General features: G+C 43.7%; 1 protein-coding gene across 3 annotated transcripts; it reads left to right on the plus strand.

Annotated features, from left to right (window-relative positions):
• The first annotated feature begins 764 nt into the window (after positions 1–764).
• Positions 765–24,769, plus strand: Spp2 (secreted phosphoprotein 2). 3 transcript variants are annotated; one of them, XM_010626105.2, is made up of 8 exons: positions 765–974; positions 1,067–1,191; positions 7,255–7,377; positions 8,566–8,673; positions 15,623–15,677; positions 16,762–16,812; positions 19,146–19,239; positions 24,669–24,769. In XM_010626105.2, exons 1-7 carry the CDS (start codon positions 893–895, stop codon positions 19,229–19,231), a joined length of 630 nt encoding a protein of 209 aa, XP_010624407.1. In that variant the 5' UTR covers positions 765–892; the 3' UTR covers positions 19,232–19,239; positions 24,669–24,769. The 3 variants fall into 3 exon arrangements, with proteins under 3 accessions (XP_010624407.1, XP_010624408.1, XP_010624409.1); XM_010626106.2 differs by lacking the exon at positions 24,669–24,769 and adding an exon at positions 20,935–21,398; XM_010626107.2 differs by lacking the exons at positions 19,146–19,239; positions 24,669–24,769 and adding an exon at positions 17,223–17,421.
• The last annotated feature ends 2,973 nt before the right edge of the window (positions 24,770–27,742 follow it).

Genomic DNA, 27,742 nt, shown 5'->3' on the forward strand with positions numbered 1-27,742 from the left:
CTCTCCTTCCCTCCACTCATCTTGTTAGCTCTCTTTTGTTGCAGAACTCTGACACCTGTCCTTTTGTGCTCATTTTACAGATGAGGATGTTGGGTTGCCAAGGTGTTCAGCACTGTGACCAAGGACCCACACTCGTGAGTACGTAGCACAGCCTAGCTTCCAGGGCCAGCCTTTCTGAGCCGCTACACAGTCTTGCATATTGATTTGATGAATAAACACACAACAACCTATATGCAAAATACACGGTGTTTCCTATAAAACATTTCTCTTTCTAGCAATTCACAACTTACTTTGGGTTTGTACAGTGCACAAGAACCGTCAACATGTAAACACCAGCTGACCCCCGTCATATACAAGATGTTCACTAGCAGGAGTGCCAGTAGCAGAATTGTGTTACAACTTCTTACTTCACCTGTGCTCTGCTTGGAGTGTTTAAAACCCCCATAAAATCCTCCCCTCTGAAATCATCACCTCTAAAACAAATCTCACAATACCCATTTTATTTTCAGAAATAGTACACTGGGAGTACCATGAGAGGGTCAGAATAGGCAAAAGCTGAAAATGACCGCTTTGTGGAATACGCCACCCCCCCCCCGCAAAAGAATGAAATTAAAAAGAGAAAATAAACAACACACATGGATCCCTGACCCTCTTGATGCCATTTGCCACGGGCTAAAGTCCCCCGGTGAAATCTAAACTTCAAAAGTTCCCTGAAACTGGAACTTTTCCACAGAAAAAGTCAGCAGTAAATATTGACCCCAGGATCAATTCTTTGTAAGTTCCAGACTGTCCCGATCGGAGAGAGCAACCAGACCATATTTGATTAAATCAGCAGCTCTTGGAGGAAAATTGTCACCTTAAAGCCACGGAGAGACAATTTCCTGGGCTCTGAATGAAAATTATTCTTCTGACAATGGAGAAGAGAGTGATGATGACATTGGTTATATTTGCCCTTGGAATGAACTACTGCTCAGGTAAGGAACCTGAGGACGGGGCCACCTGCTTTTGGGATCTCCGTGGTCCTGGCAGGTGTCTCATCTCCCTGTGGCCCTGTGCTTGTGTCCAGGCTTCCCCGTGTTTGACTACGACCCTTCTTCCCTACGTGAAGCCCTCAGTGCCTCCGTGGCAAAAGTGAACTCTCAGTCGCTGAGCCCCTATCTGTTCCGGGCATTCAGGAACTCATTAAAAAGAGTAAGTGAGTGACGAGACCTCCTTTACTCTTCTTTGTACTTTCTGTCTTCTCTTCAGTTCATTCATTGGATAGAGTCCTTTTTTTAAATTAATTTTTTCCAGTTTAAAAGATAACAGTAAGTCCTCTCTTTCCCACTGACGCATGCTTTTGGGCAGAGAAAGGATTTATTGTAACTCTTGTCCTGAGGCTGTCAAAGATACTTTGGATGTCTGGCTCTTCTGCAGTGTCCTTCCCTCTGACCTTGTCTTCTCTTTCTCTGCATTCTGCCTCTGGACCTGAAACCCTCACGGCTTCTCTGGTGGTGTTTTATTAAGAACTGCTCATTTGTTGGAAATGAGCCTCCCTTCCAATCCGGCAGCTCTGCTCTGACTACTTAGAGGAAATAGATTCTGGCCGCTGAGCCAAAGAACGCCACCTTCGTTGTCAGTTCGGTAATATTCTATTTCCTGATTGCCTGCAGCGCTAAGGAAAGAAGAATTTCAGGGGCTTCCAATGATTCAGTCTGTGAAAAGCAAGGGGGAAGTGTAGAATCACATTTACAGATATAGAATCTAGAGGAAATGAGAAAACGAGGCAGTAAAGCTTCTCTAGCTCCTTCTTGTTCCCCAAGGGATCTCACTGCCTAGTTATCACCTTAATGGGGCTGGGGGGGCAGGAACAGAAATACCCTCAAGCATTCGGGTGAGGGTGTGAGGTGTGGGAGGTTCAGTACCGGTGCCTGACCTGGCCTGGGAATGAGAAGGGAGAACCAGGCTGCCTGGGAACCGGAAAGAGAAAGGAGACTGCCCAAGAATCCAGGCAGCAGCTGTTATCTCTGCCGTTGTTCCCTCCCTGCCCTGGTCCCTCTTCAGCTCACACTTGGCTTATCCCCCCAGCTACTCCTTACATCATGATTCATGGTTTCCCAGCCCTGCTCTCTAGATATAGCATGTTTATCTTGATCTTCTTCTGCAGAAATGGGGCTCTGTTTCTGTTTGCTCAATGCTGAGCAAGTTGACGGTTGTGTCGGTTACCTTTTCTAGTTGGTCATAGGTCCATGGGCTATGCCTTAGTTGGTCACCCTGCCTGGGACATGATCAGTCTTGGGTGCTGCTTAGACTTGGATGTTGTGGTGGGGATATCACTGCAGGGCCAGTTTGGTTAGCTGCCAAGCCAGAGACTGAGCTGCTTCTGGGAGAGTCCAAGGTCAGGGTGCACAGTGCTTTGCTTTCTATACTGCTTGCACTGGCAATCAAATGATTTTCACTGGCATTTAATGATATCTTGTAGTATTGTGGAATCCATATCTTTTTGCCAAGTTTGCACACAGCTTAACTTTGTAACTTAGCCATTGCTTTCTACAGGACAAAATTAGTGGTTGATTAAATGAATAAGAGCATGAGAAACAGTCCCGCGAGAGCTAATGAGGGGCACCGTGGCAATCTGGCCCAGGGAGATAAGACAGTATGTGGCATAGCTACCTGGGGCATACTCTTGCATGTGGACCATTTTAGTATAGCCAGACAGACCTGAGGCCATAACTGTGCATCTAAAGCTGCACACAGTCACTGGTAAAGTGAGAAAAACTTATAGATACATACATATGTGATGCTTCTCTGCTTTGAGTGTGTTGCTTCCCCACTTGGAAGTCTGCCAGTTTTTGCTTCTCTGCAGCCTTTTCTGATTATTCCAAATCATCTGTCAAGCAACATTCACCATGCTCTAACCGCCAGGTAGTCCCTCCATTCTAAGAGGACCACCCTCCTTTAATCTTTCCTGGTAAAAGGTTTCATCTCAGCAGTGTTTCACATTTTGCTTTATGTTAGCCATATCTTCTACAAACACCCTGTGGATGTCCCTAAATGCACCTAGACTCTCTATCCTGATAGGTGTGAAGATCTGCTGACAGGCAATGTCATAACCCACACAGACACTCTCAGAACTATGATTTGGTAATCCCCTGGTAGCTCACAAGGCAATCAAGTTGACAGTCCATCCTAACTATCACAGAGAGGGCAAAAATAAATGACTAAAAAGTTTATTTTAGATAGTGGCAGATGAAATGTAGAAGGTAAAACAGGTTGGCAGATGGATTGCTTAGGCTGGGGCAGCAATCAGACGAGGAAACCTCCACCAAGGATGTCATATTTGAGCTAAGACTTCCTGGAATGAGAAGACATTTCAGCCATGCGAAGATATTTTGAGAGGAAGAATGGGAAATGCAGAGTGAAGCCACTGGGAGAACCCCAGAGGACAAAAGTAATTAAGACAAAGGATGTCTAGAGCCCTCTTAACCAGAGGAAGAAGGATAGGAATGGAGTGAGGTCAGAGAGATGGGCACGAGTTAGAATGTACATAGGTCGTGATCTTGAGGAGTTAGGGCAATAGGTTGTCCTTGGAGAGATTTTAAACAGGCATGTCTGTCTCAGTAGAATAGGCTGCTATAACAATGTCCTGCAGAGTGGGTGATTTATGAACAAGTGGGGTTTATTTCTCATAGCTCTAGTGGATGGAGCTTCAGATCAGACTGTGAGAATGCCAGGTTCTGGTGAGAACAACCGTGTAGGTTGTAGAAAGCCACATCTCTTCATTATCCTCACATGGCAGAGAGAGAGAGAGAGAGAGAGAGAGAGAGAGAGAGAGAGAGAAATCTCTGGCCCTCTTCTTTTAAGGCCACTAGTCCCATCATGAGTGCTCCATCCTCAAGATGTAATTACCCCAAGGAGTCCACTTCCAAATGCCATCGTTCTGGGACTGGGGTTTCAACACATAGATTGAGTGGTGGTGGTGAGGTATTCAGTTTATTGCAAGCGATCTATTTTCTGGGTGGAGTTAGGTTGAAGGGAAGAAGTCAAGACTAGTAAGATGCTGGTGTGGAATTCAGGTAGGCAGTTGTCTTAGGTGGTGTGTTAATCCATTTTTGTTGCTATAGCAAAATACCCAAGACCTAGTGATTTATAAGGAAAATAGTTTGTTTAGCTCATGATCCCACAGCATGAGAAGTCCAAGCGCATGGTGCCAGCACCTACTGAACTTCTAGTGAAGGACTTCTTGTTGTTCCCTAAAGTGGTAGAAGACACCACATAGCAAAAGAGAGCAAATATGCCAGAGAGAGTTCACTTTTTTTTGATAAAGCCGCTCCAATGATTGCCCATTCATCAAGGGATTGATCTACTCGACATGGTATACTTCTCATTATCCAAGCAAAGAGTTCTCACCTTCCAATACTCCTGTGCTGGGGACCAAGTTTTGAATATATGTGAACTTTTGGAGAGTACATTCAAAATTTAGCAGTCCATTGTCTGATGCTATAACAGAAAACTTGAGGCTGAGTAATCTATAGAGAAAAGTTTATTTCGGGTTATGCTCAGGGACTCACCCAGACAATGGCAGCAGTGATAGTAGCTGATTCCCACATTGGGAGCTGGAAGATGTAGGGAATGATGGAATCAGGATATACCTTGAGGCAAAAATGGGAAATTGGTATCCTTCATATATCCATGCCCATTTGTTGTCCAATTCTGCCTTTTATCCTACTTCTATGGTTTTGTTTTTCACAATTATGCATAGTCAGCTATTTCTGTCTTTGCTCTCTATTAATAAGCAATTCGTTTGAAAAACCTATATGATCACTATACTAGTGGGGGTTCTCCAGAAAAGTAGAACCAGTGCAGTGTGTGTGTGTGTGTGTGTGTGTGTGTGTACACATATTGATGTATCTGAGTGTGTTCTCTGAAGTTCATGTGCTAGAAATTTAACCCTCAGCATAAGGGTTGAGAAGTGAGAACTTTAAGAGGTAATCAGATTATAAAGACTCTATCATCATAAATAGATTTCTGCAAGAGTGGATTCCTGGTAAATGGGTGAGTTTGGTGCCTATCCCCCCTCTTGTGTTCTTTGCCATAGGATGTCTTCTTCCATGCTATTATACAGCAAGAAAGTCCTTATCTAATTCAGTTCTCAGCCTCCAGAACCACAAGAAATAAACCTTGTTCCATTTCTAGATATTCTGGAATAGAATATGCTAAGACAGAAAGTTAGCACTGAGATGTGAGGCTGTTGTTATAACAAATACCTTAAAATGTAGAAGCAACTTTAAAACTGGGTAACGGATAGAGAATAGAAGAATTTGGAGAAGCACCTTAGAAAAAGTCTAGGTTTCCATCAATGGAAAGAAGACAGGAATGGTTGAGAGAGCCTGCATCTTCTTAGGGCTTATGTAAGTGATTGTAAGTAGAAAGTTGGTGGAAATATGAACAGTGAAGGCTGTTCTTATGAGGTCTCACATAAGTGTAAGAGACAAGCAACTAGAAATCAGAGTGAAAATCACCCAGGTTATACAGTCACAAAGACTTTGGCCATTTCCTAAGGGAATTCCAGGGACCAACTAAACAGCAAAGCACACCAGGTGCTGCATTCCTTCTTTTGGGCACCTACAGGAAGATGAGAGAAGAGAGAATGGATTTGAGGATGGAGTTTATAATTAAAAGGGAAATAGAACAGAAAAACTCACAAAATGCTCAGCCTGGTCCTAGAAAGAATACAAAGACCTATTCAGAAGAATATACTAAGTGTGACCACACAAGTTTTTGCGAAAAAGACAGATGTCTTTTCTATCTAAACACCTATCCATGGGCTGCGGGAGCATCAGCGGCCAGGCACTCCATCTCTCCAACATCATGGTGAATGGATCCACCCTGGTTCATGCTGCTCCAGCCCCACGAGTCAGGCTCAGCCTGCTCTAGAGAAAAGCTGGCTCTGCTTTTCCTCCTGTGACAGCTCCTTCCCATCCTCAAGGCTCAGGTTCCCTTTTCCTTCTCCTGGAGGGCTTTCCTGACACTTTGTCTAAAGTGGCTACTTCGTCCCCACTGCCCTGACCATATGCTGTTATTCCTCCGAGCGCTGTAACCATCTACAGCCCTCTTGTTCAGGTTGTTTAAAGAGTCTACTCTGTGGTCTCTGAGCCACATGGCATCTTTCCAGAGTGGCCTCTGGCCCTGTATGTGCAGCAAAATCTCTGTGAATCACACTGCTGCCTCGTTATCAGAACCTCTCAGGTTTGTCAGGAAGTTTGGTCGGTTCCCTCAGTATCCACCCTTGGTGAAGAGAAACAGAAAACCATGGGAATTTATTCAATTTTGAGAATTGTGCAAACCCAAGCCAAGGTTGGATGACGCTATGTGATGTGCCTGCTGCCTAATTACTCAAAAACCCATACAGTTGATTCTTGTTATTGGTAGAAATTATGTTTTATAAAATTACCATAAACATTGAATTTGCAAATACTGAATCGTTGTCCCTAGGGGAAATACAGGGTTAAACTCTTGCAAGTTCTGGGTTATATTTTTGTTGACTTGTTAATATATAACCTTATTTTCTTTTTTGTTAGTCCCTGTTTGAAGATACCTCATTTAATACATAGTGTAAATTCATTAACATTGAACCCACTGCCAAGGACATGATAATTCCTACCTAAACGAAGCTTGTCTGTCACATATACCAATATTTTCCCAACATCACAGTTGTTTGTCCTTCAGAATTTTGGGCAGCAAATTTACCCACAAAAAGCATAAAAAATACAAAGCCTCTGCCAGGAAATAAGCCATAAAAGGCATAGTTATTCACACTTGAGAGCTGAAATAGGAAAACAGAGCTCCGCCTTGTCTGACCTCAGTTGGGAGACACATACTGGGTGACTCAGGTATTTTCCTACTCTACACTGGTGCACAAACGGCAGCAAGAGCATACCAGCTAGCATTAATTTTGGACATCCAATAAAGTTTAGCAAGTAGGCAGGTTTTGCGGGGAGAAATTCTTGAATTCTGAGGATCAGTTGTCAATGAAAATCTTCAGAAGAAACGCTAGCCCAAGTTTTGGTTTTCTCTTTATCAGTGTTTTAAACTGTGTGACTATTCTAAGTCCCTTTTTCTCTCTGGACTTCAGATTGAGGGCATGGAAGCAAGGCGATGGCTAATGTGACATTCAGCTTCTGTAAATGTTCGTGGTTGGGCAGAGGGAACCACGCCCAGCTCCGTGAACTTCAGAAATGCGTCTCACCTGAGCTGACACTTTGTTTTGTGAAGGTGAATGTTCTGGATGAGGACAGCGTGATCATGAGCTTAGAGTTCAGTGTTGGGGAAACTACATGCTTGAAAGACTCCGGAGAAGACCCATCTACGTGTGCCTTCCAGAGGGGCTACTACGTGGTGAGTGTGGCGGAAAAGGACCTCAGCCCTGAAGCAAACGTGGAAAGGGCGTTGCTCCTTCCAGACCACAGCTGGAAAGGCAGACAGAGGGTGGCTGCTGCCTGGCTGTGATCCAGCCGCAGCCCAAGTCCTCGCAGGGTCCCAGCACAGGATGGTGGTAGAAACACGAGCCCTTGAGCTGCAGGATCTGCGGTCCTGAGGGATCCTGGGGAATTCTTTAGCCCTTCGTGCCTCAGTTTCCTGTTAAAATGAGGATGAAGGGGTCTGGGGTGGGGAAGATGGGAGGGAGGGGATGGGAAGTGAGAGTGATTAAGATGCGGATTTGCACCCATTCCCCAAGGTGATTGTAATTAGTAGGGGTTACAAACATATACTGATAGAAAAAGAAACAAAAATGATAGCTATCGTAGAACGGGGACGCATTTGTATCAGGTAAAGTGAGCACAGAGACGCCAACACGGAAGGAAATACTTTTCGATTCGTGCTATAAGTGAATGTCCAATGCAAACTTTTCCTGGGACAGGCCGTGTTGTTTTGTAGTGACTGCTGCGTGGTATGTGTTCCCTCCCAGTTTAGGCTCCATGGGTCAGGCACATGGCAAGGTCACACTGAATCCTGCGAGACCAGAATGGGCCTCGACACGAGGTCAGCCCCTGCGGGCAGGAACCATCTCTGAACAGCAAAACGTCGTCCATCGCCACTCTGCTTACCCTGGGGTTCCCATTCATATGCGTGACTTCAGCAGCGCCCTGTCACTTCCGACAGCATTGTTATTTATTTCATGAAATTTTCGTTATGAGTCTTGTTTTTACCAAAAACCCAAACCAAAAGGTGGCAAGCATCCGTTCCTGGGAAAAATCTGAGGGCAGAGTTCTGCGAACTCTTTACCGTTTGTTGTTGTTCAAATGAAAATGTACTGCAGAAAGCGGCCCAACTCAGTGCTCATGAAGGGGAGCGTGTTGTTTCCCGGAGACTTGTAATGTAGCAGACGTCTCAGAGATGTTTACATATTTCATCTATTTCTGCTTTCGGTCTTAGAAAGTTTTCATGCTGGCACATGGAAGTTCCCCGTAAATTCTCCCTCTCTGCATCGTGTTTTCCAGCCCCAACGACTGCACACCATGTGGCACAGGTGCAGGCCCCTGCTGCGGATTCTGGAGAAGTAATTCCCGGCCTTGTCTCTTCCAGCAAACCGCTGCCTGTAGAAGCACCGTGAGGATGCTGGGCGAGCAGGCGCAGCAGGTGTGGGCTCACTGCCGCTGGTCCCACACTTCCGAGTCCAGCAGCAGCGAGGAGGTACGGCGGGGCTCTGCCGGTCCCTGAGGTGCTGCGTGGCTCTGTGGGGCACAGCTGGGGCTCGGCAGGGGAGCTGGATCATCACCCAGGCTTGGGCAGGCGTTACTCTGCTCGTACAGTGGATTCCTCCCTCCACCCCGACAATCTCACTGTTTGTATGTCTTGCTTCTTCCACCCTGTTCTTTTATTATTATAATAATAATTATTATTAATACATGTTTGCAGTAAATAATGATCATTGCATTCTTTGTAGGGAGTTGGTATGAGTACACAGCACATCTTAATTCTTTTTTCATCCCTTTCCCTTCCGCTCCCTCCATCTTTTGGTCTGCTTCCCTTTCTTAAGAGAGCTATTGCCTTATTTTCTATTATCTATCTTTTATTTTGCTCTTTATACTTTGGCTTTCTCACATAGGCGAAATTATCCAATATTGAAGCTTCTGTGTCTGGTTTATTTTACTTAACAATACAGTCTCAAGGTCCATCCATTTCCCTACAAATGCCTCAAATTTATCTTTCTTTATGGCAGCATAGTACTCCATGGTGCATAAATACGTATGTTCTCTCTCACCTCTTTTCTGAGATTTGGGACATAATTTTAAAGCAACAGGCTGGGTATGGTGGCATATGCCTGTAATCCCAGCATTTGGGAGGCTGAGGCAGGAGGATCACTGTGAGTTCAAGACCAGCCTGGGCTACATAGTGAGTTCCAGGTCAGTCTCAACTACATAGTGAGGCCCTGCCCCCACCCCCAAAAGCAACAATTAGCAAATCATTCACGTATTAGATCTAAGTCTATACTTTGGTGGAACAATGAAGGGTGCTGCTGTTGATGTTGTTGTTGTTATTGTTGAATTCAAAACTATTTACTAGATCTGCAGTGTATGTCAGTATCATCAACCTTCATTTAAACGTCGTTACCTGCAGCTTCTGTGCTAGTTACAAATGCTAGTAATAAAAGTTGCCTTAGAGATTGTTGAGAAAATCAAAAAATTCACGGAAAATTCATGGAAACACCTGTTGTAATATCTGGCTCACAAATGCTTGGTGAAAGGCAGAATTCTTTTTTACACTCTAATTTCATCAAAACTGATTTGCAATACTACCATAAAATTAATAATATGAATTTCTTACTTGAAATAATCACAATACATATTTACTGACTGCTTTCCTTAATAGCCAGTATGCCTCCTGAGAGCAGGAAATGTTTGTTTTTTACTAGCCTAGGACAATACTTAACACCAGATAGATATTCAGTAAATATTTATTGCATGAATACAAGAAGGCCAGGGAAGAAATGGCCAAGAATGTAATATGAAGATGAAGACTCTTGACTCTAAATAGTGATAAAATATTATTATTACATTATTAGTTCATTCATCATTGGGTAATATTCCTGATAAATACTTCAATTTTTTCCTACTGTTATGCAGCTGAATCTAGCACTTTCTCTGCATCTTTTATTTTTATTCAATTTTTCAAAACTTAATTTTGTAGTAAAAATTGTAGTAAAAGAGTATAAAGTTTCAACCCCAACAATTACACATAATGTCCCCATATTATTCTCATTACCATCCCTTAACTGTTTGCTAAGAAAGTCCATGGTAGGATTAGGGAGCCATGAAACTCATGACTGAGGAACCCCATTCGTCCTGTTTGCTTTCTTCTTGATGGGACAAAATACCTGAAACGCACAAATTAAAGGAGGAAAGATTTATTTTAGCTCACAGTTTGTAAAGGTTTCAATCCATAATTGGCTGACTCCAAGGCAGAACAGTATGGCAGAGGGAGATCACCAAGGAGAGACAGTCCTTGGCAGGGTAGGCAGGAAACGCAAGCATTGAGCCTGCCATTCACTTTATAGTCCTTCCAAGCTACCACTATTAGTTGATGCCATTCACACCCAGAATGAGGTTTCAGTGAATTTATCCAGCCACACCCAGGACCACACTAATTCAGTCAGTGGACTAATCCAATTATAATGCACCCCTAATTGAGCCACATCTGAAAAGCCCCGCTGATGAGCACATGAGCCTTTGTGGGGACATTGACAGGCAAGCTATAACACAACTGGAGGGGCAGTCTTCCTGGTGCAGAGAGGAAAAAGAATTTAGCTGGCATAACCTTATTAGTTGGTCTCATTCACACTGGCAACCTTTGGGGGCCAAGAATCCCCAGGTGATTTCTGGGCTTGCCACCCTGGAGTGTAGTTTAAGGATTCTCCCTTCTTGGTGCTCGGATAAGTACCAAGTGTCTCCTTTCCTGTTACACACTCACAATGATACACTCGCTCACGGCTAACCCAGAAATGACAAGGACTACACTTATCTTTCATGAGAATTGTGTTAATGTGTTTTTTTGTGTGTGTAACTTATGAGGTAGCAGAGTAAAGAACTAGATAAGCATAGTGATAATACTTTTGGCATTTAATAGACTAGTGTAGGGAGATATCTGTTAGGCAGGAATTACCCCATAAACTACACAAGCATGGGGGGCAATGGAGCAAGAGGAGTGAATATTTGAATGGTGGGCAGAGAGAGCTTCCATGAGGAGCAGGCATTTGAAACCACGCAGCACAGGGTAGGTGGAAGTCAGAAGAAGGGACCAATGTGGTGTGGAGGGAGAGGGACCACATGGGGATACCCTGAAATGCAAGAGAAATGGAAAAAGTTGGATTGAAATGGGATGGAAATGGACAGAGGTTGGGTTGAAATCTGTTAGGATTAGAATGAGCAAAACCTGGGGGAGAAGGGAACAGGTGGGCTGGAGGAGAGCACCATGCAGGTCAGGTGTGCTTAGGGTCAGGGTAAGTGTTCCTGGCTTCCTCATAGGGAAGTGGAGGATTTTTTGAAGGCTTTTTAGGCAGGGTTGCAGACTTGGAGAAATGATTTATTGGAAGGAGTGGGAATAAAGATCAAGCCCTAGAAGGTGGAAAGAAATGGTGGGAGAGAAGGCTGATTGTGTAGCCACAGGGAGAAGCGGATTCTAGTTCATTCCACGACCATCAACACAATTGAATTGACCTTCATGAATGTCACCTAGTTTAACCCCTCTCCTGTCTTTGATTGGGAAAATCAACTTTGATTGCGCAGTTCAAAAATCTGTTGCAACTTTCTGAGTGAACTTTCTTTTCTTCTCATTCCAAGTTTTCTGCTCTGATGCTAAATTATTTCAGCCCTAAGCACAAACTAGATTTTAAAATGAACTCCCACACTGCTTGTCCTTGAAGTTTGGGCGATCATAAAGAATGACGAATGAGTTAAAAGGAAAGGAATTCCACACATTGAAGAATTCTGCATTTTAAAAGAAAAAAGCCGATAATAGATTACTTTTTTAAATAAAAATTAACAGACAATAATGCTTGTATGTATTTATGGGAAACAATGCAATGTTTTACATTTGTATATATTATAGAAAAATTCTTACATGAAACAGAGGAATAGAACACAGCTGTAATTATTTTCAGTGAAATACCGGGAAATATTACAAACCTGAAAGAAAACAGAGTAGGATCAATTTAGTGATAGAACAAATAAATTCTTGTTGGAAGTAGAAAAAAGAAAAAGTAAAACATTTTAAAAGTCCCAGGATATTAAAAAATAAAGGTGATTTTAAAAACATATGTAAAATATAGAAGAATTTCCAGAATGAGGAATATCAAGAAAGATGGAAGCCATAAAAAGTAAAGCCAAAAATCCAAATTACAACCAATAAAGACTTAGATCTGTGGAACACATATGGGAAGAACACGATAGGGAAACTATCCTGAAGATTATACCTTTGAATTTACTATTTCATGATATTTTTAAGTACTGTTAACTATAAAGAAATTGAGAAAATAAATTTCAAAATTTACAAACATTCATCTCTCCTTAACATCATAAATATTTGAATTATAGGAAGTTTCTGGTCTTTTTTACTTTTAATTTTGAAGGAGAAACAAGCAGATGAAAAGTTTCTAGGTAACATGTGAGTATCCGCGCGGGAAGGCGCCGCACCGCCAAGAGTTCTCTAGAAGTTGGTAGGTGGCGGCTCCGCCCTTTTCTCCACCTTCCAGTCAAGGAACCTGGCTTCCCAGGAGCCCTTCCAGTTCGGAGGGCTGGGGAACGGTTGGACTGGGATTTCAGCCAAGAGGGCCAGAACTGTCCAAGAGAGAGACTGAGGAAGAAAAACAAAAGCAATTCTAACTCGAGGAAGGAGACATTTGACTGCTTTCCATTTTGCAATATAGACGTTGAGAAGTAGTCCGAGCCCCCCAAATACCAGTAATCTAGGCCAAGAGGAGATAATTTCCTGGGTCACATTCCCAGTCAGCAAAGGGAAGAGTTAGCTTCACAGGCAACTGAATTCAGGAAACTTCTACATTGTGGGCCCCATAAACTTCTGCTTCATCTTGTCTGTGGCCTCCTCTCCTTCCTATTCCCTCTCCTTCCTCCCTTCCTTCCTTTTTTCTCCTTCTCCTCCCTCCTCCCCCAGCTCTGTCCCCTTCGTCCCTTTCCTCAATCAGGAAATAAAGCCCTAGCTACTCCAGAGTCACTCCTCGTGATAGTAGGAGGAGAAGGAAGCATTTTCCCAGCTCCAGTTGGAACATTTCTAGCTCTCATTGGCCTCGCTTAGGTCCTGTGCTCCTCTTTCATACGTACAACTCTATTGATTATTTACTAATTTTTATTTTAGTACATTTACCGTGTTCAATGCGATGTTAGGTATGGGGGGCGGTCCTGCACATATAAGGTACGTGTTCTACCCCGAGCTACATCCCCAGCCCCTAATGTTTTGTTTCATTTTAAAATAATACCTTTATGGAGACATAATTCTATACCACACAATTTACCTACTTCATTGTGTGCAATTTAGAGATTTTTAGTATCTTCACAAAGAGAACTATGACCACTATCTACATTCAGAACATTTTCATCATTCTGAAAAGAGATTCCTGAAATGAATCATTCTCCACTCCCGGCTCCCCAAACCCTTAGCGACCACTGACCTATTTTCTGTTTCTAAGGATTTTTCCATTTCGTGTAAGTGGAATTCTGGCCATTGCATATAAATAGAAACATCCAATATATGTCTTTCTGTGACTACCTTATTTCAATTAGTATAATGTTTGAGAGGTCATATCTATATACACCATTGAATGTATGAAGATATTTCCAGGGAGTATGCAAAAAGAAATTGAAAATCTTCATTCCTTTTGTTGTTGAATAATTTTCCATTTAATGGATATGCCACATTTGATCTATACATTCAGTAGCTGATCAGCATTTGGGTTTTTCCACTTGTGGCTTTTGTGAATACTGATGTCAGGAATAGTCATGTCGCATTTTTGTGTGGATAAGTTTTTAATTTGATAATAAGTAGAATTGCTGGGTATGATCCTCTTGATTTCTGAAGGACTGCCAAAAGTTCTCCTAGAGCAGCAAAGTATGAAGTTGTCAGGTTCAACACATTCTCGCCAACAATTTTTTTTTTTTTTTTTTGGTACCAGGGATTGAACTCAGGGCCTTGTGCTTGCAAGGCAGGCCACCAAATCGCTGAGCTAAAGTCCCTCTCGCCAACATTTATTATGGCCATCTTTTTTTTAACCATTCTAGTGGGTGTGAAGTGATTTAATTTGTATTAATTTTTTGTATTAATTTAGTCTTCCTAATGACTAATGAATGGGCATATGTATACAGACATTCCTTGTTTAACTGAGTCCTGTTCCTACATTAGGCTCCTAATTGAATTGGTTACTAGTTAAGGAATGGTACACGGTATGTACTTTATGGCATTTAGAACAAAGAGATGGTCAAAGGAAACTCCAACTTGATGACTTTGCTTGTATTTGCAAAACTCTTACACTCAGTACTATAATGTATAAAGGAACATAAAACTACAGGGCTGTATTGAACTGTACAATCAGCAAAAATTACTGTATAAACAAGGTATATGCTACCAAGATAAGACAATGAAGCTCTACAAACAAGATGTACAGAACTATCCAAAAGCAGATGGGTCATAAGTCTGGGCCGTTGTTAAGTGGGGAGGTCATTAAACAAGGAAAATCTGTATCTTCTTTGGAGCAATGTCTATTCATTTTCTTTCCTTGCATTCAATTGAGTTACTTTCTTCTTATTGAGTTATTTGCAAATGTTTTCTCTCACTTTTTGTGTCTTTTCACTTTTTGTTTCTGTTCCACAACATTTGGAAGTGTGTTCTGTGTCACTGAAAACTTTGGAGTCAATCTAGACTTTACATAAGTTTGTCTTTCTTCCCCATGTGCTTTCTTGAACATATATATATGTGATAACATAACAAGCACAACTTAACAAAATATAAGTGTTTAACACTTAAAATATAGATTACAGTGAATGATACATTGCCATTAATCGTCTGCAGAATAGTTCTTGTCACGTCAGATACGTTTATCCCGTTATTTGGGTCGCTTTCTGGAGCAATTCTGGAAATCCTTTTTTGTGAGTGTCTTTTCGTGGCTCCTCAATGTCCTGAATTGATTCAAAATGTCTACAGCAGTTTCTGCCAGATGAAAACCATCACGGTGTCTCTTCATTCAGATCTGGCCTTGTGTGACTTCTGGCTCTTCCCCAAAGCCATAGTGACCATGAAAAGTAAATGCTCTGAGCAGATTTGGCACGAGGCAGCCGCGACAGTGAAAGTAGACACACAAAGAGGGCCTTCCAGAGCTGCTTCAGACAGTGGCGAGAATAATGGGACGAGTGTATTAAAGGTGAGGGGAGGGTTCTGACGGGGACTGATGGCAACGTATCTTTTCTTGTAATAATTTAAAACTTTAAGCATTCGCTGTAGGCTTTGATCATACCTCATACGTCCTTATTTCATTAAAATGCATTACAGATATAAATCCTCTAGATAATATTTACAGTATATTTCTCTTTTTCTCTCTTTCGTGTACTGATACATATCCTTGCTTAAATTTCCCTAGATGATTTTTGGGGACATGGAAAGACCCTATAAATTCAGAAACAGTTATCTACTTGGTAAGTTGAGATCTGTTCTCTGTAATGTTTATCTCTCTTGAAGCAACTTCCTATCATAGCCCTTTGTTGGCGAATTAAAGGTACAAATGTTTGGAAAATGAAAGCTACATTTGAACAATTACAGTATTTTGAAAATAAACATCTTGTTTTACTTTTGTTCCTTAACTAAATAATACTGATGTAATTCTTTAGATATTTCTCTATTTTTGCAGAGCTTTTCCATACACGATTCCATTTGAGGGCCCAACATCTGTACATAGTCAGGGATGGGGTTGGTTTCCCCCACAGTGGGTCCCTGAATTGAGCGCTTGTTCCTGCCTGGTGCACTTCCGGGTTTTAAGGCCCAGGTATGCAGCAGTGTGTGGGGTGGGGATCAGGATCCCCTCATCCTCCTGGCTGAACTCTGGGACCTTCCCAACCCTGTGACCAGAGCTGACTTCTTCTGTGCATCTGAGATCATGGCTGGAAGAGGAAAGGGTCTACTTCTGTCCTTCTTCTATGGCTTTTGCCATTTAAAGTGGGATTGGGTCAGTGTTCAATGACTTTGGAGCCACGCTTGTATCTATCACTGGCGATTTTCCCATTGGTACTGATGGCAGCAGGGCTCCTGTCGTCTCCTGCTTCTCTGCTGCCAAAGGGTGTTTGTTGGGTCATGTGTTATCTTCAAGACTGCAAGCACAGCGGCCTTTCTTGCTGGCAGGCAGTGTATCCTGACCACGGAGTACAGGTGCCATAAATGAAGGGGCTGCAGCCAGTGCCTTAAAAGGACAACACACTGAGAAGAAGACTGTAAAGTTGTGAACATGGTTGTTATTTATATTTTTTTTAATGAAAACATTTTCATGCTTGTCTGATAAACGCTTGATTGTTTTGTGGTGGACCTAGATAATTATGTTTGAGCTTCATATTTCATGAAAACCTTAATGAAAAATTCCAGAGATAGTAAAAAAGACAGAGGAGGAGGAAGAAAAGGAGGAGGAGGAGGAAGAGGAGAGTAACATATTTATGGCTTTAGTTACACAGTCCCACAACATTCTGGAAGTGAGGGGAGGGGTTTTGTCTTATGACGTTTACTGTATTACAGGTCTCACTTCTGAGGAATCCAGGAGTGAGCAGTTTTATGATCCGTCACTAGGTAAGTGGTTACTTCCTCAATATAAAGACACTTTTCCGATCCACCCAGACTGGGCTGAAGCTGTTTCACTAAGTGAAAATGAGAACGATTAATAACGTATAAAATTGCCTGGCAGCTCATTGAAAAGATAACTTCCAGGTGCTAACTCACTTAGAAGTTACCAGCCACCAAACAAAATAGCAAGTCCCCTGGGAGGCTGAGGCGGGAGAATAGCATGTAGGGACTGGAGCCTGGGCATGTAAGTGAGACCCTGTTACAAAACAAAAAATAAAACAAAACAAAACAGAAATAGAATAGAACCAAACCAAACCATATAAATCCAGCTCAGGACATCAGCAGCGCTGGCCCCTCTTCCAGACCCTCCTAGAGCGTTTTCTGAATAGAGCTCACTGATGGTGTTTCATGGCCAGGTGTAACCAGACTTCTTAGTAGGTGAAGGCGGCTCACCCGGACTCCTCACTCCCCTGAAGATCCGTTTGCTCCTTCAGTCTCCTCGGCTGACTCATTTCTCACCAGTCTCCTCCTGCAGCCTCCCCCAACCCTGCCAGCCTGCACTCTGTTGGTCAGTACATTCTTACTCAGGGCTACCCCGCCAGCCAACATGGGATTTTGATGCAGGCAGTCAGGGGCAGAGATGGGACCTGGGACAGATCCAGGATTCTGCAGCCCTGCGTTTCCCGCGGTGTCCTCCAGGGGCCGTGTGAAATCCTCCCTGCGTTCCTCGCCCTCCATTCCAATGGGCGCTGGGGCAGGAGCATTGCAGGGAGCTCTGATTGATGTCACGCATGCCCCCTTTCATTAGGAACCTTACGGTTAAACCTGAATCCTCAGTTTAAGAAAGGCCTCAGGATTATACCTCTTTCAAATTGTCACGTTGGGAAAATAAACAGTTACTATCAGTGTGACTGCCACTGAAATTGTTCTTTAGAACACTTCTCTCAGAGTTGTCTTCAGAGTCTATGACCCATTCTTTTAAAAAAAACTTTTTATTAAATTTTATTTTATCCCATTCCTCCCTCAAGCCCCCTCCCTACGTACCAAAGCTTTGTTTCCATTTTTTCCTTCCATTTTCACCTTTTTTCTTGCCCCTTCCGTTCTCCCTCTCTCCTCCCTCGTTCCCCTTCCCATTTGAACACTTTCTTCCCATTTCCCAACCTCCATTACACATTTCAGTCCTTATCTCCACTTTCAGTTTCCCACACCAGAGAAACAATGTGGTATTTGAACATGTGTGCTATGGACCCACTCTTGAACCTTGTAATGGGCACACATATTTCCCCTTGGGTTTGATTGTGTAAACAGCCAAAAGCAGTGTGGAAATAAATTTGATAAATTGGATGAATGGCCAACGTGGGTGGATTAGCTATCTATTGCTGCATATTAACGTAGCCCAAGATTTAACAGCTTAAAATAAGAAACATTTATTTATTATCTCAGTTTCTGGGGATCAAGAGCCCAGGAGCAACTTACTGCATGGTTCCGACTCTGAATCTGTAACAAGGTTACAGATGTGATGTGGGCTGAGGCTGCGGTCTCAGCCGGAGCTCGACTGGGTCAAGGGATCCATTTTCAGGCTCACTCACAAGGCTGTTGAAAAGGCTCAGTCCAGTCCCTCCTGGGCTTCCAGATGGTATTTCTGTGGGGTTTGATGAATGTTTTCCAAACATGACAGCTGGATTCCCCAGTGACAGTGGGGACAGGGAAGGCACAGCTTCTCCTGCCCGAATGATGGAGGAGCTGTACCATGTGAGTCTCCGCTGAGAGGGGAGAGCCCAAGAGGGTGATCCCAGCAGGCCACCCTGGAGGCGGTGGCATCAAACAAATCCCACTAGAGACGAACAGTACTGTGCGGCTATAAATCAATGAGACCAGCCCTTTTATAGGCCTCAGGAGGTGCCTCCAAGCCAAATTCTAACCACATTTTGAGCCTTGGGAGCACTGTGGATGTAGATGTGCAGTTGTCCAAGAAATGGTGTTAAACGTGACAATTTAATTCAGTTCAGCAAATGTGTGTGACTTGCTCTGGGCAGGTCCCACAGAGGACTGAGAAAGAAATGTGACAGTCCCTGCCCTCGAGGGCTTGCAGCAGCGGCTGCGACAAATCCTGGGAGGTGATGCGGAGTGGGGGAAATCAGCTCTGGGTGCTGCCGTGACACAGTGAGGAGAGTGGGCGGTGCCACGGGAAGATGAGGGACAGCACTGCCAGTGTCCCTTGGCAGTGCAGGCTTCGGTTACTCTGGCAGAATCCCTCTCAGTGATTTGTCGTCTTCTGGTCCCTGTGGCCCTGGATCATTGTGACCGACAGAGACTCTGCTCCCCCTTTCCATTTTCAGAGCTCCAGAGAAGGGGTTTCCCACCTGCAAACAGAAGGCTCCCCAACTACAGGCACAGAGTGAGGATGCGTGGTGGCTTTGAGTGACAGTGGAGGTAAAGGAGTGGCTGACACAGTGTGCTCCCACCGTAAAGCCCTGTAAAGTGCTGCTCACCCTGCCCGCCTTCCAGCCCCCTCCGCCTCCTCCCACCGCGCTGCACTGGGACCCTCTCGCCAGTGTCCTGAGCCCTCAACCTGTGCCTTCACCGCTGCTGTCATCAGTTGCCTGTGCTCTAACAAAGCTACCAAGAGCAGCCTCTTCCTTAGCCTCTGACCTCCTCAGCCCAGCACCTGCCATCGCTCCCAGCCTAGCTCTTGCACACTGTGGTCTGCAGCTGCTGCCTCAGTTTCCCTGCCATCTGTTCTTTGCTTTGGGTCCCCTGTGAGCTCCTAAAATGCAACCACTTTCTTGCCAAACTCCCTTCTTGATCGGTGGCATCATCATTCATTTGATTTGTTCAGGCTAAAAACTTGAGGGGCATCCTTGACTCTTCCTTGTCCTTGGTCTTTTCTTGGAATCTCCCATGGCCCAGTGTGGTTGATTTTTACCCACACATTTTTCTTTCGCCTCAACTGTGTCCTCGCCTCGGTCCTGCTCCCACACAGTACACCTTGCACGCTGTTCTCAGCTTTCTCTTGGACGCAGAGGAGATTCTGATCCTTGACAACTTTGAACCCTGGTGCTAGCTTTGCATATGGAGTAAATGGGAGGTGTGAAAAGCCAGGCACTGAGCCGAGTAGAAGAACAGCACCCTTTCCACATTTATCCCCACTGATCCAGAGAGCTGGAGCCTGAGCCCCAGCTGTGAAGTTCACCCTAGGACTGCAGTCTTACCAGTGTATAGATTTCCAGCTGCTCCCAGAGACTGGAGCACATACAACAGCTTTTTGAGGATTCCTAAGTACTACAGGGACATCATAAGGGTCACATTTAAAAGGAATTTAAGATGCAATTATGGATATTGCTCTGTGCATACTTTTGCATGCACACATGTGAGTTGTTTGTGGAGCTTGAAAGTCTGCACACTTCACTGTTTACATAGCACAGCGTGCCTTCAGGATAAAGTCCATATGCTCCATGTGGCTCATGGTGGCCCTCACTGGGCCCACAACCCAAGATTCACCTCACCGCCAGGCTCCAGCAGTATTGAAATACTTGCTGCTCCTCCTGCTAGAGCCTCCACTAGATCACCTTGGCTACTTCTGTCTCACCATTCTGCTGGTAGTTGGGCTGTTGCTTCCCTTGGGAGGCATACTCTGACCCCACAAACCAACACCACCAAAGCATTGCCAATGTCCCTCTTGGGCCTCCGTAGACCCTCATCCCAGGGCATGTTGGTACTTGTTTCCTCTCTGAGAAGGCTCCAGGTGCTTCCTCCACCATTGTCCTCCAGTGTCCTGCCCTTAGCTGGGGACACTCAATACACCAGTGCTCGGCAAATATTTTTGAGTGGATGATGGAATCCTTCACTTTGGGTTCTTGAAGGTCTTTTACAAAAAACGCATAGAATAATCAATTTTTAATCACTAGAATTTGAAAGAAATCAACTGACATTTTACTGAAATAGAAGGAAAATTCACAATGAGGCCGTTTTGGATGAAAGAGGGAAATAGTGTGTTTTAAATCTATGGTACACTCTAAAAATAAAATCTAGCTTCATACTGAGTTCAAGAAACTACTCATTATGAAGAAACCGACTCATCATATTTCCTTTTTATAAATATAAATCATGTCTTTTTGCCTTGTATAGCATTCGGGCTGGAAGATTGGACTTCTCAGTGGGTTGACTGTGTTTTGTGTACTAATCAGATGATCTCATTAGATGCATATATGCACTCGTATCACAGTATAAACGCATTATCGGATGTCTCCAAAGATCGATCACCTACAACATGTCTTGAAAGACAGCACAGAGAGACGATGAACTGTAGCAGCACTGGCCTGGGCACTGCCTGTCCTACACCAGTCAACCCAGTCTTCCTCTCACAGGGCTCAGTGCCTCCGAAGGCTCCTTACTGTGTTTTGTGTATTGAGGATGCATTTCCTTGTTATCTCAATGAGTTTAGTTTAAGAATAAGTAAAAGTATTAATGACATGTGTGCATGCAGCAGCAATGTCTTTGTCAGCTGTATAATCTAAGAGCAGTGAATTAGAATTGATTAGGATGGGAGGGAGGAGGGAAGGAATGTCCAACCCAAAACAAGATTATCATTTTCAAACTGTTAGTGACGTTTTTTTTTTTTTATGGTGAGGTCTTTGATGGCTGAGACTTTGGCTCATTTTTCGCGGACTCTCCAGAGGTTGGCCCTGTCCCTGGAAAAAGTAGGAGCTGAATAAGTGTTTTTATAATTTAATAAACACTGTTCTAGAGTTCTTTCCAGCTGCTAGAAAATGATTTAATATATCAGTGGATAGTGAAATGCAGTATTTAACAAAAGAAGTCTAAAGTCTTTTCTTATTTGAACTCTAAAATAGGAAATGCAGAAAATCAGGGTCCAACTCTCATGTTGAGAGGAATGTATCTGAGAGCCCTGCTCTTTCTTGATCTTCACAGCTGGGAAGACCAGTTGTGTAGCAGGTAGAAGATACTCAGCACCTGAACCAGGGCAGAATGAACAATGCATGTTCCTCAGTCCTGCACTATGGATTTGCATGGAATTCTTTTTGTTTTTTAATTTTTGTTTTCTTATGATACTGGGGATTGAACCCAGGGCCTTTGCACTGAGACACCCCCCACCAAGTACTTTCTATTTTTAAAATTTTTTTCTGGCAAGTTCTCACTAGATCATTAAGTTGTCCAGGCTGGGTTTGAACTTGCAATCCTCTTGCCTCAGTCTCCCAGAGTTCTGGGATCACAGCCATGCACCACCACGCCTAGGTGTGCATGGAATTCTTAACCTGTGTCCAAGAGCAGCAAAGGAGGCAGCTTAGATCAGCAGGTGCATGGTCGGAAAATTCTACCCCATGACTTCCTCCATTTGCTCCATAAGTATTCACCAAATGCCTACTTGGTGCTGGGATCCTCTAGGGTTCCTGCTTTGTTTGTGTCCCTCATGTGCACTGCCTTAGATTAGCCATGTCCAGTCGAAGTCTTATTATTATCCCTCCATCTTACCAATGAAAAAGCAGAGGTGCCTAGGGGCCCCTGCTCCCAGAGGGAGTATTAAGATTCAGATTTGCTCCCATCACCTGCTTCCAAAGCTTTGTTTTCTTCCTTGTCACACTCATGCTTCCATGTTTAAAAGACAGCACAAGAGGCCAAACCTTCAAGCATTATTTGTTTAAGATACATCTGCCATGTTTACACAGAGCTAGATACATACTCACCGACGTGCGGTCTGGGGATGGGACTCAGTGGCGGAGTGTTTGCATAGGATGCGGGAGGCCCTGGTTCAATCCCCAGTATGGTAAAATTAGCAAAAATAATGGAAGGAGGGACTTTGGGAACATACCTACCCACCATGAGTCAAGTTGGCATGGGTGAGCTTTCGGAACGACTTCAATAATTCAGATATCAGACTTACTAGTGAGAGCTTCTTGTCATGCTCTTCCCTGATATCCCATTTGCTGAAGGGAGCCAGATACTCAAGAAGAAGGAAAAGACCCACCCAAGGCTCGGGAGGCAAAAAACTGGCCATGAGCAGCTCTGTTTACTTATACTTCACTATGAAGCTCAAGCTCTATCAATTACTTCACCAAGAGCAGCCGATTCTCATGGTTCTCACAAATGCTGCAACCACTGTCCTTAGGAAATGCAAGTTTGGGTGCCTTTGAGCCTCTAGGACCAACATTTCCCTCCGTGGATCAGTGTATGACTTTCTTTCCCGTGTGTACTGTTCAGGTGCTTTATTCACTGTATTTTGTTGATTCACTAACAGCAAAGTCGTGGCCAGTACCGGGGATCAGACTCAGGTCCTTGCGCTTGCGAGGCAGGCAGTGGAACCACTGAGCTAAATCCCTGGCCCCGCAACGCTAGTACTCAGGCCAGTAAGGAACTCCTCTAACGTGGTTTCTCCCTGATGCGCATCACCGCCTTCGGGAGCGCTAGAGGGCGCTGTACTCGAGCACAGTTTTAAAAAGATGAAACTATCAAGAAAAAGCACAAAAATGCGTGGAAAAAAAAAATTAAAAGTTATACTAGATAGACCTTGAAAAGGACATATGTTTAAGGGACATAACCTGAAACAAGAAGGCAAAGTGTGGTCTTATTTGGCCTCAGCTGCGGATGTGTAGATAGAATGACTCATTTTTTACCACTCTGTATGCCCCACAAGGAGGGAGAAAGCACAGGAACGCTGCTTTGGGCATAAAAATAAGTATCAGAGAGTAGGTGAATTTCCTGGAATAAGTAGGACTGACTTATCCAACACCCAGCTTGTCGCTAGCTTCCTTTATTCCTGTCTCAGCCCAGATTTTAAAGAGAACTCCGCATTGCAGCCCCTCGACCTCATCCACTCTCTCTTCATGCCCTGGCAGAGGTTTGCTTGGTAAACAGAGCCATGGCTGCCTTCCGGTGTCCGCGTCCACCCCAGTCCTGCTCAACCCCGTGGCCACACTGGAGGCCAGGGCCACTCCTCTCCTGAAATCCTCTGCCACTGAGGCTTTGTGGCTCAGCACCAAGACTTCTTCCTGCTCTTCACGAGTTTGTCTTCTCCCTCCTGTTCCCGACCGGTGACAGTCCCAGGGTCTGAACTCGGCTGGCTCTCCCTCTGCTCGGTGCCCTCCCTCAGGTGTCCTCAGGGCTGGGATGCTCCCTTGTCTGGGGATTCTCCCATCCTCCACTCCAGGCTTGAGCAGACAGCAGCTTGCTGGCCCTCCATCGGAATATTCCTCCCTGGGGGACTTGCCCTTCCTCCTGCATCCAGCTAATCTTGATTACACAGCCGGAGACAGATTCATCTCATCTTTCCCCCTTCTTCACTGCGTCCTGCTAATCCTTCCTCCGAAATGCTCTGCCCTCTCTCTGCTCTGTCAGCTCCATCCCAGCCTCTTCATCTCTAGCCTAAAGATGGCTCTGTATCTTCCTACCAGTTCTATCTTCTTCCCCTGCAAGGCTCTGGCACCAGAGTTTCTTACCGCGAGTCCTTGCCAGCTCAAGGGCTCTGCTCATCTGAAGGATGGAGCCTAAGCTCCCAAGCACCAAGGCACAGGCGCAGTCACCCACTGCCCCACGATGTGTTCTCGTGACTGGTGCCATTCCTCCCACCTCATACCACAAGAGCAGCTTCCCAACACTGAGCCAGAGCCTGTTCTGGTCTTTTGTGAGATTTGAGCTTCCTTCCTGAGGCTGTGGCTGTGTCCCCTGACTTGATTACCTCTTCTTCCTACTGGTGTCTCTCCGGCTTCTTTATTCACAGAGCTGGTTGCTTTGGGCTCTGGTGCCATCTTGTATCTGCCCTCAACAATCCTGGGTCCCAGGTGCCTATGCAGGAATGTAGATGCCTGCAATGATGTCTAACCTCCCTTCTATCTCTCTGTTAACAGCAAAGTGCTCTCAGCAGGAAGACAAGGTCCAAGGAAGAAAAATCCTTTATGAATTCTGTAAATTTTCTTCTGACCAGCCCTAGTCTGTAATAAATGCTTCCTTTCCTTGTAAGACTCTTTCATTGTCTGATTTTTAAAAATAACATTAACTGTCAAGTTTTTAGAGGAGAAACTCATGGCATGAAGAGATTGGTGCTAGCTATGGATTTTAGGAGATGATGAAGTCATTGCATTTAGCACGTTTTAGATCAATTCACAATGGCTGTGAGTTCCACGTTATTAAAAAGAGAAGCGAGATTTACAAATAAATATATCACTGTTTTATTTTTTAAAGTATTAATAAGTGCAAAATTTTAGGTCACTGTCTGTAATAAATTCAGCATGGGTAATTTGTTCAAATTGGTACCATTATTTACACGGAACCAGTTAGTGGATAAGAAGCTGGCAACAGAGAACTGCACTTATTTCCAACTGGTAAATAACCTGGATTCAAAAAAGTCACATTTTTAAAAGAAAAAAGAACAGCATTTGCAAGCATCTCTGTGTCCAAAAAGATCTATCTTCCCCTTGTATCTCGATTTCATGTGGTAAAACCATCCGCAGAGCTGTGGGGGCTTTTAGGACAGTACAACTCTGTACGGCCCTGTCATGGTGGACACGCCACACCATGCACGTGTTAACCCCGCACACACGCTGCATGAGCCCTATTTCAGACCATGCACTTTAGTCAGTACTGGCACAGCCTATTGGCTGTGACAAATGTGCGACGTTAAGGCAAGATGTCAACAATAGAGGGGCTGACAGCAGTGAGGTGCAGGGTGGGGAGATGGGATGCAGGGGAACTCTGTGTATTTTCTGCTCAATGTTTCTATGAGTCCAAAAGTGATCTAGAGATTAAACTTAGTAATAAAATTTTGTCTGGTAGCCAAGGAGGATGAGTTGTCACAATCACTGTTCCCATACAAACATCCTTGTTACTTGCTTTCCTTCAGATTTCTTAGTCTAGAGAATCAACAGCAGATTGAGCTTTCTGTCGAAAGTTCCCGTTAAGAAATCTGGGTTCTGCAGGCAGCAGTGGCCGGATGTGGACACAGAGGGGTGGGCTGATGGAGGAGTGAGGATGTGAGACTCCCAAACCCTCGGGGGCTCATCGGGATAGGACCCCACATCAGTTCCAAGGCTCGGCCAAAGACACCGTCTCCTGGGGGAGGGCAGCCCTGGGTCCCTGCCTGTCGCGCGTCTGCCCAGTAGCAAGCTGTCCCACTACAGGCAGCTTTCACCGTCTGGTGAGGCTGTTCCTTCCCTCACCCCACTCCTCTATTTACTTTTCCAGGTCTCTCCTGGGTGTTCCTGTGAGATTACTTCATTTTCATGTTAGAGTTTGTCAAATTATGAAAAAAAATTGTGTTGATGTTTTGAATCAAATTAATTATATCAAGTTTATAGATTGACTTGGAAAAATTGAAATCTTTACATTTTTGAGTTTCACTCCATAGGACTACAGTTCTACTTGCTGAAGGCTTTTTTAATGTCCCTTCAAAGAATTAAGAATCTTATTACATGTGTTCTGCATATTTCCTTTTAGATTTATTTTGGCATTTGTTGTAGTTGTTGTTATTGGTGGTGGTGGTGGTGCGATCCTTTCTCATTATAAATTTACTAACCTACATGAGCTTTGGGGCTTTCTGATAAATTTTCATATTACTGCTAATGGGTTTTTGGTTGATTCTCTGAATATTGCATGGGGCAACCACATTCTTTGCAAATGACATTAATTTTCCTTTTTTTCCCACTTTTCAAATGTCACTTCTCCCTTTCCCCGTTTTCTTTGATGAGCACATTCTAACAATAACAGGAAAGTGATACACGTCCTTGTCTTCTTCCCCACTTGACAGCATTTTAAGGAATCGTTCTGACAACTTCTCCATTAAGGAGAAAGCCGATTTCTGGGTTTGTGTAAGGGGTATCTATCTGTATTTATAAGCATAAGATTATATTTATTCTTTTTTTCTTAAGAGTTTAAGACATAAATGTATACTGAGTCTTATCAAATATATTGAAACTCTTTGATGACACAGAAGAGTTAATTATTTTAACAAATCATTGATATTAACCCATCCTTGCACTCTTGGACTAACTACACTTGACCACAGCTTACTACTCCTCAAATATGCCACCGCTTCATTTAGAATGTTTATGTCAACATTCAGAAGTGGGTTTTTTTTGTGTGTGTTTATTTATTTATTTTTGTGTTGCCTTCATTTGTATTTGGTGTTGGAAAATTCCTTCTATCCTTACACTTTCTAGGCAACAATTCTCCTCAACCCACCACATTCTATCAAATAAAAGACTTTATCCTTTAAAACCCATGGAATTTATTAAGTGAAGTAAATAGGACACAATGTAAATACCAATTGTTTCTCTGGTGTGAGAAACTGAAAACGTCAATGAGGATCAAAATGTGTAGTAGATAACATGAAATAGGAAGAAAAGGTCCAAAGGGGAAGGGGAAGGGGAATTGGAAGGGAGTAGGGGAAAGGAAAGAAAGGAAAAATATAAGAAAAGAAAGAAAAAACAGAAAAAAATGTCTTTGCAAATAAGGAGGAGTGGAGGGGTTGAAGGGAGAGTATGGGAAGGGCAAAAATAAGAACCAAGATATATCATGTATAAACTTAGCAAGAATAAACCAAAAACATGGAGCCAGGGATTTGGCTCAGTGGTTCCTGCCCCTGCCTCGCACGCAAGCACAAGGTCCCAAATTTGATCCCCTGTACCAAACGAACAAACAAACAAAACCCATGGAAATCAGGTGTACTCCTTTTATGGTCAGAATAAGATATTAGCTGCACAACTCTAACTTATATATTAATTTACACATCTTTGTAATTCGCCAATCTTTGCTGATCTCTCCGATGCTCTCTGTGAACACATTTCTTCCACTTCCTTTTGGAGAGAACACCAGTGAGCACAACCTGCGTGCACATGCGTGTGTGTGTGTGTGTGTGTGTGTGTGTGTGTAGAGCACATCTGCTGTTGCCAGCAAAGAGGCATCATGAAGGTTCATGGAGGCCATG

The sequence above is a fragment of the Fukomys damarensis genome, unplaced genomic scaffold, assembly GCF_012274545.1.
Source record: "Fukomys damarensis isolate Sample0158 unplaced genomic scaffold, DMR_v1.0_HiC HiC_scaffold_16, whole genome shotgun sequence".
In the NCBI taxonomy this organism is placed as follows: domain Eukaryota; kingdom Metazoa; phylum Chordata; class Mammalia; order Rodentia; family Bathyergidae; genus Fukomys; species Fukomys damarensis.